This window comes from Bufo bufo, chromosome 8, assembly GCF_905171765.1.
Source record: "Bufo bufo chromosome 8, aBufBuf1.1, whole genome shotgun sequence".
Lineage (NCBI taxonomy): Eukaryota > Metazoa > Chordata > Amphibia > Anura > Bufonidae > Bufo > Bufo bufo.
Window position 1 is genome coordinate 228,428,104 of NC_053396.1, and position 14,312 is coordinate 228,442,415.

The 14,312-nt window shown below is 49.9% G+C and overlaps 1 protein-coding gene across 4 annotated transcripts in view; it reads left to right on the forward strand.

The window, feature by feature from the left end:
• RPS6KA6 (ribosomal protein S6 kinase A6) overlaps window positions 1–14,106 on the forward strand; it is a 54,467-nt gene extending 40,361 nt beyond the window's left edge. For all 4 annotated transcript variants that reach the window (XM_040442098.1, XM_040442099.1, XM_040442100.1 and 1 more), the window contains exons 12-22: window positions 341–405; window positions 956–1,058; window positions 3,890–4,014; window positions 4,099–4,224; window positions 4,357–4,446; window positions 4,529–4,690; window positions 5,155–5,316; window positions 12,719–12,795; window positions 13,050–13,167; window positions 13,244–13,384; window positions 13,464–14,106. In XM_040442098.1, the coding sequence (XP_040298032.1) occupies window positions 341–405; window positions 956–1,058; window positions 3,890–4,014; window positions 4,099–4,224; window positions 4,357–4,446; window positions 4,529–4,690; window positions 5,155–5,316; window positions 12,719–12,795; window positions 13,050–13,167; window positions 13,244–13,384; window positions 13,464–13,589 (1,295 nt within the window). In that variant the 3' untranslated portion in view covers window positions 13,590–14,106. The remainder of the gene's footprint in view (window positions 1–340; window positions 406–955; window positions 1,059–3,889; window positions 4,015–4,098; window positions 4,225–4,356; window positions 4,447–4,528; window positions 4,691–5,154; window positions 5,317–12,718; window positions 12,796–13,049; window positions 13,168–13,243; window positions 13,385–13,463) is intronic.
• Window positions 14,107–14,312: the final 206 nt, after the last annotated feature.

Below are 14,312 nucleotides of genomic sequence, written 5' to 3' on the forward strand. Positions count from 1 at the left end.
GCGGTCTGCCGGGGGGGGCTCTGCTCTGAGGCGGTCTGCCGGGGGGCTCTGCTCTGAGGCGGTCTGCCGGGGGGGGGCTCTGCTCTGAGGCTCTGCTCTGAAGTCTGCCGGGGGCTCTGCTCTATAAAGCAATAATTACGGTAGTCGCTGTTGCTGTAATGCTTCATTACTATAGAATTGTGATAATTATCGCACACTTTTTCTATGAACCCCAAACTAGTGGTATTAAAATTACAACTATTCCCACAAAAACAAGCCGCTTACAAGTTCTGGCTTTTAGAAAGCAAAGCTAACGAATTCCCAGTGTCATTAAGGGGTTAATGTCTATTTTTGTCCCCAGGGGCCGGCCTGGACCGGGTGGAAGAAATCAAACGGCATCCGTTTTTTGCTACCATTGACTGGAATGTAAGTTGTATGCAGTGAGGGATTCTGCAGCTTTCTAATAGGATTTGTGCTTTTATTCCTCTTTTCAAGGTCTCTGCTTTCTGTCAGTGAGTAGGTACATCTTTCAACTTCTTTCAACCTCGTTCTGTTCACAAAAGCTGATTGGCTGTTACAATGTATCAGTGTCGACAGTGAGTTATCAGCACCGACACAGTGCAGCTAGTCCTCCGCTACATGAACAGAACGAGAATGTTTCCATGTGTTGACTGCAAGCTGTGATCTTAACAAATGTGAGAAATGAAGTCGCTGAATCTTCTAGAGGGTTGCAGAACTCGCACTCCATTGTGCAGTTTTTGTTCGACGCTTGTTATTGGAAACAGTCAGCAAGTTTGCAGATTTAACTGTTGGGGGGCAGTTAGTTTTCCCAGTGTCAGATGGCTGTAAAGACGGCGCTTCCTGCGGCACTGGACAAGCAAGGAACGCTAGGAGATTTCAGCTCTGAGGCCTGCAGTACAGACTGCTGGGGCTCCTGTACACACGTTCAGCTCCTCCTCCGCTTGGTTCTTTCTAGAAGCTGTACAGACAAGAGATTCAGCCGCCATTCAAACCGGCGTCCGGCAAACCTGAGGACACCTTCTGCTTTGATCCAGAGTTTACAGCGAAAACACCAAAAGGTAAGAAATGTGGCGAAATCCCAGGACACGGAATACAGCGACACGAAGGGGATCCCACCCTTCATCTCACACATGGGGGCTTGAAAGTTTCTGACCCCTTCAGAATTTTCTGCATAGATTTGACCGAAAACTTATCAGATCCTAAAAGTAGAAAAAGAACCAAATAAAATATGTGTGTCACAGATATTAGACCTGGAGAAAACGGCTCCGATGTCGCGTGTCTGTGAGCGGTAAAAGTAGGTGAACCCTTGGGACCAGCAGATAACGTGGTCCGTCCTGGTAGCGCAGCGCCCGCTCTGTATTCAGGGAGCTTGGAGCTTTATAATAACGTTTTGGAGAGAAACGTCTCCTTTTTGACCGGCTGTGCGACAACATTACACGGCCGATGTCGGGGGCAGTGCCGGCAAATTTACTAACAGGGGGACATGTCGGCTAGAAACTAGTTTTTCCGCCAGGTGCACAACTGCCGGAGAATTTATCATGAGGCACATAAATCGGGCTAATCCTCTGCCCCGCGACACCTGATCATCCGCAGATGCTGGTCCGGCAGTCCGCCTGATCAAGCTCTGTGATTTTATTTTATTTTTTTAATTATTGAGGCTTAAAAAAACTCCACAGAAGGACCAGGTCCTGTAGGAGGCGCCACCACTGACCCCCGAAGTGAATGAGGGCCCACCATGCAAGCGTGGACACTCTCCATTCACTTCTATAGGATTGCACTTGTGCGGTGCACTCTCCATTCACTTCTATAGGATTGCACTTGTGCAGTGCACTCTCCATTCACTTCTATAGGATTGCACTTGTGCGGTGCACTCTCCATTCACTTCTATAGGATTGCACTTGTGCGGTGCACTCTCCGTTCACTTCTATAGGATTGCACTTGTGCGGTGCACTCTTTATTCACTTGTATAGGATTGCACTTGTGCGGTGCACTCTCCATTCACTTCTCTAGGATTGCACTTGTGCGGTGCACTCTCCATTCACTTCTATAGGATTGCACTTGTGCGGTGCACTCTCCATTCACTTCTATAGGATTGCACTTGTGCGGTGCACTCTCCATTCACTTCTCTAGGATTGCACTTGTGCGGTGCACTCTCCATTCACTTCTATAGGATTGCACTTGTGCGGTGCACTCTCCATTCACTTCTCTAGGATTGCACTTGTGCGGTGCACTCTCCATTCACTTCTATAGGATTGCACTTGTGCGGTGCACTCTCCATTCACTTCTATAGGATTGCACTTGTGCGGTGCACTCTCCATTCACTTCTATAGGATTGCACTTGTGCGGTGCACTCTCCATTCACTTCTCTAGGATTGCACTTGTGCGGTGCACTCTCCATTCACTTCTCTAGGATTGCACTTGTGCGGTGCACTCTCCATTCACTTCTATAGGATTGCACTTGTGCGGTGCACTCTCCATTCACTTCTATAGGATTGCACTTGTGCGGTGCACTCTCTATTCACTTCTATAGGATTGCACTTGTGCGGTGCACTCTCCATTCACTTCTATAGGATTGCACTTGTGCGGTGCACTCTCCATTCACTTCTATAGGATTGCACTTGTGCGGTGCACTCTCCATTCACTTCTATAGGATCGCACTTGTGCGGTGCACTCTCCATTCACTTCTATAGGATTGCACTTGTGCGGTGCACTCTCCATTCACTTCTCTAGGATTGCACTTGTGCGGTGCACTCTCCATTCACTTCTATAGGATTGCACTTGTGCGGTGCACTCTCCATTCACTTGTATAGGATTGCACTTGTGCGGTGCACTCTCCATTCACTTCTCTAGGATTGCACTTGTGCGGTGCACTCTCCATTCACTTCTATAGGATTGCACTTGTGCGGTGCACTCTCCATTCACTTCTCTAGGATTGCACTTGTGCGGTGCACTCTCCATTCACTTCTATAGGATTGCACTTGTGCGGTGCACTCTCCATTCACTTCTCTAGGATTGCACTTGTGCGGTGCACTCTCCATTCACTTCTATAGGATTGCACTTGTGCGGTGCACTCTCCATTCACTTCTATAGGATTGCACTTGTGCGGTGCACTCTCCATTCACTTCTATAGGATTGCACTTGTGCGGTGCACTCTCCATTCACTTCTCTAGGATTGCACTTGTGCGGTGCACTCTCCATTCACTTCTATAGGATTGCACTTGTGCGGTGCACTCTCCATTCACTTCTATAGGATTGCACTTGTGCGGTGCACTCTCTATTCACTTCTATAGGATTGCACTTGTGCGGTGCACTCTCCATTCACTTCTATAGGATTGCACTTGTGCGGTGCACTCTCCATTCACTTCTCTAGGATTGCACTTGTGCCGTGCACTCTCCATTCACTTCTCTAGGATTGCACTTGTGCGGTGCACTCTCTATTCACTTCTATAGGATTGCACTTGTGCCGTGCACTCTCCATTCACTTCTCTAGGATTGCACTTGTGCGGTGCACTCTCTATTCACTTCTATAGGATTGCACTTGTGCCGTGCACTCTCCATTCACTTCTCTGGGTGTTCTGGGAATAGCTGAGCACGCTATAGGAATCAATCGAGCGCGCTCCGCTCCTGCTGGGTGGGCTCTCCTGCACTTTGGGGGCCCTATTTTAGAGATTGGTGTGACCCACCACTCTCTGACATTGGTGGCATATCGACGGTGTGTGAGGTGGGAGAAACCTTTACTCTCCTACTAAAATGGTCATTTTTAACAGCGGAATAGGTGAGGGGGTGCAGCTTGTCCTGCTGCGGAGGGGGGAGGCTCCTGCTGTCGGTTCTGGAGTATCTAGGGGGTGTCTATAATGATCTGTAACATCCACATCTCGTCCTTCTTCAGATTCTCCGGGGGTCCCGCCCAGCGCCAATGCTCACCAGCTCTTCAAAGGCTTCAGCTTCGTGGCCCCTTCTTCCATTGAGGAGCATAAAATGTCTTCTGTTACGAACATCCTGCCGATCGTACAGGTAACGGGCCGGGTCTGTGCGCCGCTCCCTCCGGTTCCCTGATTCTTCCCTGATTTCATGTTTTTTATTTATTTATTTTTATAGCAATTTCATGGAGGCCGGGTGCAGTTCACTGACATCTACGACCTGAAGGAAGACATCGGCGTCGGCTCCTACTCCATCTGCAAGAGGTGCATCCACAGGGCCACAAACATGGAGTACGCCGTCAAGGTATACAAGAGTTCATTACGTATTCACCATCTCTGCTTTGTCAGTGAATAGAAATGTTCTTGATATGACAGTGTATACTTCCGCCAGACCCCGCTATTGTCCTCTGCTATCAGCTGCTCCTGTTTCTTTCAGATCATAGACAAAAGTAAGCGGGATCCATCAGAAGAGATTGAGATCCTGATGCGATACGGGCAGCATCCGAACATCATCACCCTGAAGGACGTAAGTTGCTGCTTGTCGCCTTCGTCCTTTTTGCTGCGGGCGTTTGGATCTTCACGCTGACGCCTCCATCTTGTGTTTGCAGGTCTACGATGACGACGGCCGCTACGTTTACCTTGTTACGGAGCTGATGAAAGGGGGAGAACTGCTGGACCGCATCCTGAGGCAGAAGTTCTTCTCGGAGCGGGAGGCCGGCGCCGTCCTGTACACCATCACTAAGACCGTGGACTACCTGCACTGCCAAGGTGTACGTGACGCGCACACCGCCATCATCTACTGCACCAGATGCAAAGGTTATATACGTTTCTGGGAAAGCTGGGTGAATAGCTGCCATTACAACCTTCTCTCCAGGGATGGTCACTCAGCTTTCCCGGACTCCTAAATAGCAAATCTGTGCAGGAAATGATCACATCATCTGGTAAATCTGAAGTTCTGCTGCCTGGAAAAGCTGGGTGGCAGCGTCCTTCAGAGCCGTAACAGACCTTCAGCGGTGTGAGCAGGACTAGGTCTGGACTGGTTTCCACAATGATTGTTCCCATTCATTGAAAGCAAGCAGTGAACCTGAAACCAAAGACATGATCAGACTGCATTAGTGCTGCACTGTCCCGGGCTCCTGAATGACAGAACAGTGATCACCCAGCTTTCCCAGCAGATCTGCACAGAGCTCTGTATATTATATATTAATTCCCAGGATTGTCTCTGTCTTCTCAGGTGGTTCACCGGGACCTGAAGCCGAGTAACATCCTGTACATGGACGACTCCAGTAACGCTGACTCCATCAGAATATGTGACTTCGGGTTTGCTAAGCAGCTGAGGGGCGACAACGGCCTCCTCCTGACGCCATGTTACACCGCCAACTTTGTGGCCCCTGAGGTACAAAAAACAGCTCAGAACTGTCAGCATAGTCTGTGTGACCCAGCGCCAAAGAAAAGCTGAAATGGCTGATAACAGGCGGCAATAGACTGTATTCTCCTGTCCTACAGTCATCCTCTCCCCTGAAATGGCTGATAACAGGGGGCAATAGACTGTATTCTCCTGTCCTACAGTCATCCTCTCCCCTGAAATGGCTGATAACAGGGGCAATAGACTGTATTCTCCTGTCCTACAGTCATCATCTCCCCTGAAATGGCTGATAACAGAGAGCAATAGATTGTATTCTCCTGTCCTACAGTCATCCTCTCCCCTGAAATGGCTGATAACAGGGGGCAATAGACTGTATTCTCCTGTCCTACAGTCATCCTCTCCCCTGAAATGGCTGATAACAGGGGGCAATAGACTGTATTCTCCTGTCCTACAGTCATCCTCTCCTCTGAAATGGCTGATAACAGGGGGGAATAGATTGTATTCTCCTGTCCTACAGTCATCCTCTCCCCTGAAATGACTGATAACAGGGGGCAATAGACTGTATTCTCCTGTCCTACAGTCATCCTCTCCTCTGAAATGGCTGATAACAGGGGGCAATAGACTGTATTCTCCTGTCCTACAGTCATCCTCTCCTCTGAAATGGCTGATAACAGGGGCAATAGACTGTATTCTCCTGTCCTACAGTCATCCTCTCCCCTGAAATGGCTGATAACAGGGAGCAATAGACTGTATTCTCCTGTCCTACAGTCATCCTCTCCTCTGAAATGGCTGATAACAGGGGGCAATAGACTGTATTCTCCTGTCCTACAGTCATCCTCTCCCTGAAATGGCTGATAACAGGGGGCAATAGATTGTATTCTCCTGTCCTACAGTCGTCCTCTCCCCTGAAATGGCTGATAACAGGGAGCAATAGACTGTATTCTCCTGTCCTACAGTCATCCTCTCCCCTGAAATGGCTGATAACAGGGAGCAATAGACTGTATTCTCCTGTCCTACAGTCGTCCTCTCCCCTGAAATGGCTGATAACAGGGGGCAATAGACTGTATTCTCCTGTACTACAGTCATCCTCTACCCTGAAATGGCTGATAACAGGGGGCAATAGATTGTATTCTCCTGTCCTACAGTTATCCTCTCCCCTGAAATGGCTGATAACAGGGGGCAATAGACTGTATTCTCCTGTCCTACAGTCATCCTCTCCCCTGAAATGGCTGATAACAGGAGGCAATAGACTGTATTCTCCTGTCCTACAGTTATCCTCTCCCCTGAAATGGCTGATAACAGGGGGCAATAGACTGTATTCTCCTGTCCTACAGTCATCCTCTCCCCTGAAATGGCTGATAACAGGAGGCAATAGACTGTATTCTCCTGTCCTACAGTCATCCTCTCCCCTGAAATGGCTGATAACAGGGGGCAATAGACTGTATTCTCCTGTCCTACAGTCATCCCCTCCCCTGAAATGGCTGATAACAGGGGGGCAATAGACTGTATTCTCCTGTCCTACAGTCATCCTCTCCCCTGAAATGGCTGATAACAGGGGGCAGTAGACTGTATTCTCCTGTCCTACAGTCATCCTCTCCTCTGAAATGGCCGATAACAGGGAGCAATAGACTGTATTCTCCTGTCCTACAGTCATCCTCTCCCCTGAAATGGCTGATAACAGGGGGCAATAGATTGTATTCTCCTGTCCTACAGTCATCCTCTCCCCTGAAATGGCTGATAACAGGAGTCAATAGACTGTATTCTCCTGTCCTACAGTCATCCTCTCCTCTGAAATGGCTGATAACAGGGGCAATAGACTGTATTCTCCTGTCCTACAGTCATCCTCTCCCCTGAAATGGCTGATAACAGGGAGCAATAGACTGTATTCTCCTGTCCTACAGTCATCCTCTCCTCTGAAATGGCTGATAACAGGGGGCAATAGACTGTATTCTCCTGTCCTACAGTCATCCTCTCCCTGAAATGGCTGATAACAGGGGGCAATAGATTGTATTCTCCTGTCCTACAGTCGTCCTCTCCCCTGAAATGGCTGATAACAGGGAGCAATAGACTGTATTCTCCTGTCCTACAGTCGTCCTCTCCCCTGAAATGGCTGATAACAGGGAGCAATAGACTGTATTCTCCTGTCCTACAGTCGTCCTCTCCCCTGAAATGGCTGATAACAGGGGCAATAGACTGTATTCTCCTGTACTACAGTCATCCTCTACCCTGAAATGGCTGATAACAGGGGGCAATAGATTGTATTCTCCTGTCCTACAGTTATCCTCTCCCCTGAAATGGCTGATAACAGGGGGCAATAGACTGTATTCTCCTGTCCTACAGTCATCCTCTCCCCTGAAATGGCTGATAACAGGAGGCAATAGACTGTATTCTCCTGTCCTACAGTTATCCTCTCCCCTGAAATGGCTGATAACAGGGGGCAATAGACTGTATTCTCCTGTCCTACAGTCATCCTCTCCCCTGAAATGGCTGATAACAGGGAGCAATAGACTGTATTCTCCTGTCCTACAGTCATCCTCTCCCCTGAAATGGCTGATAACAGGGGGCAATAGACTGTATTCTCCTGTCCTACAGTCATCCTCTCCCCTGAAATGGCTGATAACAGGGAGCAATAGACTGTATTCTCCTGTCCTACAGTCATCCTCTCCTCTGAAATGGCTGATAACAGGGGGCAATAGACTGTATTCTCCTGTCCTACAGTCATCCTCTCCCCTGAAATGGCTGATAACAGGGGGCAATAGATTGTATTCTCCTGTCCTACAGTCATCCTCTCCCCTGAAATGGCTGATAACAGGGGGCAATAGACTGTATTCTCCTGTCCTACAGTCATCCTCTCCCCTGAAATGGCTGATAACAGGGAGCAATAGACTGTATTCTCCTGTCCTACAGTCATCCTCTCCCCTGAAATAGCTGATAACAGGGGGCAATAGACTGTATTCTCCTGTCCTACAGTTATCCTCTCCCCTGAAATGGCTGATAACAGGGGGCAATAGACTGTATTCTCCTGTCCTACAGTCATCCTCTCCCCTGAAATGGCTGATAACAGGAGGCAATAGACTGTATTCTCCTGTCCTACAGTCATCCTCTCCCCTGAAATGGCTGATAACAGGAGGCAATAGACTGTATTCTCCTGTCCTACAGTCATCCTCTCCCCTGAAATGGCTGATAACAGGGGGCAATAGACTGTATTCTCCTGTCCTACAGTCATCCTCTCCCCTGAAATGGCTGATAACAGGGAGCAATAGACTGTATTCTCCTGTCCTACAGTCATCCTCTCCCCTGAAATGGCTGATAACAGGAGGCAATAGACTGTATTCTCCTGTCCTACAGTCATCCTCTCCCCTGAAATGGCTGATAACAGGGGGCAATAGACTGTATTCTCCTGTCCTACAGTCATCCTCTCCCCTGAAATGGCTGATAACAGGGGCAATAGACTGTATTCTCCTGTCCTACAGTCATCCTCTCCCTGAAATGGCTGATAACAGGGGGCAATAGACTGTATTCTCCTGTCCTACAGTCATCCTCTCCCCTGAAATGGCTGATAACAGAGGGCAATAGATTGTATTCTCCTGTCCTACAGTCATCCTCTCCCCTGAAATGGCTGATAACAGGGAGCAATAGACTGTATTCTCCTGTCCTACAATCATCCTCTCCCCTGAAATGGCTGATAACAGGGAGCAATAGACTGTATTCTCCTGTCCTACAGTCATCCTCTCCTCTGAAATGGCTGATAACAGGGGGCAATAGACTGTATTCTCCTGTCCTACAGTCATCCTCTCCCTGAAATGGCTGATAACAGGGGGCAATAGACTGTATTCTCCTGTCCTACAGTCATCCTCTCCCCTGAAATGGCTGATAACAGGGAGCAATAGACTGTATTCTCTTGTCCTACAGTCATCCTCTCCCCTGAAATGTCTGATAACAGGGGGCAATAGATTGTATTCTCCTGTCCTACAGTCATCCTCTCCCCTGAAATGTCTGATAACAGGGGGCAATAGACTGTCTTCTCCTGTCCTACAGTCATCCTCTCCCCTGAAATGGCTGATAACAGGGGCAATAGACTGTATTCTCCTGTCCTACAGTCATCCTCTCCCCTGAAATGGCTGATAACAGGGGGCAATAGACTGTATTCTCCTGTCCTACAGTCATCCTCTCCCCTGAAATGGCTGATAACAGGGGGCAATAGACTGTATTCTCCTGTCCTACAGTCATCCTCTCCCCTGAAATGGCTGATAACAGGGGGCAATAGACTGTATTCTCCTGTCCTACAGTCATCCTCTCCACTGAAATGGCTGATAACAGGGAGCAATAGATTGTATTCTCCTGTCCTACAGTCATCCTCTCCCCTGAAATGGCTGATAACAGGGGGCAATAGATTGTATTCTCCTGTCCTACAGTCATCCTCTCCCCTGAAATGGCTGATAACAGGAGGCAATAGACTGTATTCTCCTGTCCTACAGTCATCCTCTCCCCTGAAATGGCTGATAACAGGGGGCAATAGACTGTATTCTCCTGTCCTACAGTCATCCTCTCCCTGAAATGGCTGATAACAGGGGGCAATAGACTGTATTCTCCTGTCCTACAGTCATCCTCTCCCCTGAAATGGCTGATAACGGGGGGCAATAGACTGTATTCTCCTGTCCTACAGTCATCCTCTCCCCTGAAATGGCTGATAACGGGGGCAATAGACTGTATTCTCCTGTCCTACAGTCATCCTCTCCCCTGAAATGGCTGATAACAGGGAGCAATAGACTGTATTCTCCTGTCCTACAGTCATCCCCTCCCCTGAAATGGCTGATAACAGGGAGCAATAGACTGTATTCTCCTGTCCTACAGTCATCCTCTCCCCTGAAATGGCTGATAACAGGGGGCAATAGACTGTATTCTCCTGTCCTACAGTCATCCTCTCCCCTGAAATGGCTGATAACGGGGGGCAATAGACTGTATTCTCCTGTCCTACAGTCATCCCCTCCCCTGAAATGGCTGATAACAGGGAGCAATAGACTGTATTCTCCTGTCCTACAGTCATCCTCTCCCCTGAAATGGCTGATAACAGGGGGCAATAGACTGTATTCTCCTGTCCTACAGTCATCCTCTCCTCTGAAATGGCTGATAACAGGGGGCAATAGACTGTATTCTCCTGTCCTACAGTCATCCTCTCCCCTGAAATGGCTGATAACAGGGGGCAATAGACTGTATTCTCCTGTCCTACAGTCATCCTCTCCCCTGAAATGGCTGATAACAGGGAGCAATAGACTGTATTCTCTTGTCCTACAGTCATCCTCTCCCTGAAATGTCTGATAACAGGGGGCAATAGATTGTATTCTCCTGTCCTACAGTCATCCTCTCCCCTGAAATGTCTGATAACAGGGGGCAATAGACTGTCTTCTCCTGTCCTACAGTCATCCTCTCCCCTGAAATGGCTGATAACAGGGGCAATAGACTGTATTCTCCTGTCCTACAGTCATCCTCTCCCCTGAAATGGCTGATAACAGGGGGCAATAGACTGTATTCTCCTGTCCTACAGTCATCCTCTCCCCTGAAATGGCTGATAACAGGGGGCAATAGACTGTATTCTCCTGTCCTACAGTCATCCTCTCCCCTGAAATGGCTGATAACAGGGGGCAATAGACTGTATTCTCCTGTCCTACAGTCATCCTCTCCCTGAAATGGCTGATAACAGGGAGCAATAGACTGTATTCTCCTGTCCTACAGTCATCCTCTCCCCTGAAATGGCTGATAACAGGGGGCAATAGATTGTATTCTCCTGTCCTACAGTCATCCTCTCCCCTGAAATGGCTGATAACAGGAGGCAATAGACTGTATTCTCCTGTCCTACAGTCATCCTCTCCCCTGAAATGGCTGATAACAGGGGGCAATAGACTGTATTCTCCTGTCCTACAGTCATCCTCTCCCTGAAATGGCTGATAACAGGGGGCAATAGACTGTATTCTCCTGTCCTACAGTCATCCTCTCCCCTGAAATGGCTGATAACGGGGGGCAATAGACTGTATTCTCCTGTCCTACAGTCATCCTCTCCCCTGAAATGGCTGATAACGGGGGGCAATAGACTGTATTCTCCTGTCCTACAGTCATCCTCTCCCCTGAAATGGCTGATAACAGGGAGCAATAGACTGTATTCTCCTGTCCTACAGTCATCCCCTCCCCTGAAATGGCTGATAACAGGGAGCAATAGACTGTATTCTCCTGTCCTACAGTCATCCTCTCCCCTGAAATGGCTGATAACAGGGGGCAATAGATTGTATTCTCCTGTTTTCGGTGATTATACTCTGTGGGGCCCGCTGCTGCTGCTGTCGGTGATTATACTCTGTGGGGCCCGCTGCTGCTGCTGTCGGTGATTATACTATGTGGGGCCCGCTGCTGTCGGTGATTATACTATGTGGGGCCCGCTGCTGCTGCTGTCGGTGATTATACTATGTGGGGCCCGCTGCTGTCGGTGATTATACTCTGTGGGGCCCGCTGCTGCTGCTGTCGGTGATTATACTCTGTGGGGCCTGCTGCTGCTGCTGTCGGTGATTATACTCTGTGGGGCCCGCTGCTGCTGCTGTCGGTGATTATACTCTGTAGGGCCCGCTGCTGCTGTCGGTGATTATACTCTGTAGAGCCCGCTGCTGCTGTCGGTGATTATACTCTTTGGGGCCCGCTGCTGCTGTCGGTGATTATACTCTGTGGGGCCCGCTGCTGTCGGTGATTATACTCTGTAGGACCCGCTGCTGCTGTCGGTGATTATACTCTGTGGGGCCCGCTGCTGCTGTCGGTGATTATACTCTGTGGGGCCCGCTGCTGCTGTCGGTGATTATACTCTGTAGGACCCGCTGCTGCTGTCGGTGATTATACTCTGTGGGGCCCGCTGCTGCTGTCGGTGATTATACTCTGTGGGGCCCGCTGCTGCTGTCGGTGATTATACTCTGTAGGGCCCGCTGCTGCTGTCGGTGATTATACTCTGTAGGGCCCGCTGCTGCTGTCGGTGATTATACTCTGTGGGGCCCGCTGCTGTCTGTGATTATACTCTGTAGGACCCGCTGCTGCTGTCGGTTATTATACTCTGTGGGGCCCGCTGCTGCTGCTGTCGGTGATTATACTCTGTGGGGCCCGCTGCTGCTGTCGGTTATTATACTCTGTGGGACCCGCTGCTGCTGTCGGTTATTATACTCTGTGGGGCCCGCTGCTGTCGGTGATTATACTCTGTGGGGCCCGCTGCTGTCGGTGATTATACTCTGTAGGACCCGCTGCTGTCGGTGATTATACTCTGTGGGGCCCGCTGCTGCTGTCGGTTATTATACTCTGTGGGGCCCGCTGCTGCTGTCGGTTATTATACTCTGTGGGGCCCGCTGCTGTCTGTGATTATACTCTGTAGGGCAGATCACACGCTGACGATGTTTCCTGTTTGCAGGTTCTGATGAGGCAGGGCTATGACGCGGCCTGTGACATCTGGAGCCTCGGCGTCCTCCTCTACACCATGCTGGCGGGGTAAGACTGATGGCAGATAATGAGCGGCTCTGTGATTTCTGGTTAATTACCTTCAGAATAATTTGTGCAGGGACCAAAGTGATGCGAAGCTTCCTGTAATACAGATAATGAGCACCAGGGGGCGCTGATCATCACCCAGAACCTGTTGCCTGCACTCTGAGTGCTGTTCCCCATGCAGCAGGAGGCTCTGTATTGTTTTCTGGGCGCTTCCTTCTATTTACCCCACATCTCGTGCTTCTCCTCCATATTGACAGGTACACGCCCTTCGCCAATGGCCCAAACGACACTCCAGAAGAAATCTTACTGCGAATAGGAAGCGGCAACTTCTCGCTGGGCGGAGGGAACTGGGACACGGTGTCTGATGCTGCAAAAGTAAGTGCGCCCCCTTCATAGATCTGCACAAGTAGCCATACTGCCGAGTGACATGAATCTACCGTTTCAATGTCAGGAGCTGCTGTCGCACATGCTCCATGTCGATCCGCACCAGCGCTACACCGCCGAGAAGGTGCTGAAGCATTCCTGGATCGCCTGCCGAGACCAGCTCCCCCACTACCAGCTGCACAGACAGGACGCCCCCCACCTCGTCAAGGTAAGGACTCACCGTCATTGAGAAGGACAAGTGTGGGTGACCCCCAGACCCTGCTGTAACCCCCTGCTCTCCGTTCCAGGGAGCCATGGCCGCCACATACTCTGCGCTCAATCACAAGACTTTTCAGCCAGTCCTGGAGCCCGTCGCAGCCTCGAACCTCGCCCAGCGGCGGAGCATGAAAAAGCGAACGTCCACGGACTTGTAGAGCGAAGCCCCGAAGGGAGGATCTCAATTACTTGAATATTGTGTACAGGTCTCCGGGGGGGTCATTCATCATCATCATCCGGGTACGACACCCGCCGAGCGCACCCCCGGCCATCACGAGGCTGTTTATTCCAGGACCGTGAATGGGGGAGGGGTCTCCTCTGAGCCCCATTACATTGTGTGTGAGGTCCGAGGGGTCAGCGCCCCACCGGCTGCGGGTACAGCAGATGACGTCACTACCCATGATCCTCCGCTGCGGGGGAAGGGTGCACACCCGATCCAGAGACTATAACTTATTCTGTTCGCTATCACTGTGTTCACCTTGTCGCTGTAGTCGTTAGGACGCTGCCGGTGACTCTATAACACGCCGGGGCGCTCCGCGGAGGACATTGCCGGGGATTTGCCGTGCATTAATTTATAAGTGGCGTGTCGTGTTTTTGGCGTTCTTTTATTTCACGGTACCAGGAGCTGATGTTACCGAGTCGATAAAGTTTTTTATATTTTTGTAGAATCAGAAACCAAAATGATAACAAAGATGGAGGACGAGGAGCTCCCGCCAAAGGAGGCCAACTGCATGGAGGAGCCATTAAAGGGGAACACCACAAGCAGCTAGAATTGCAGAACCCCAAATTTAGGGTCTGTACTGGTAATGGGGTCAGATGTTCCTTTTGTTGGAAGCCTCCGGTGGTATGCTCTGGTGTGTTATGGTTGGAGTTCCCCTTTA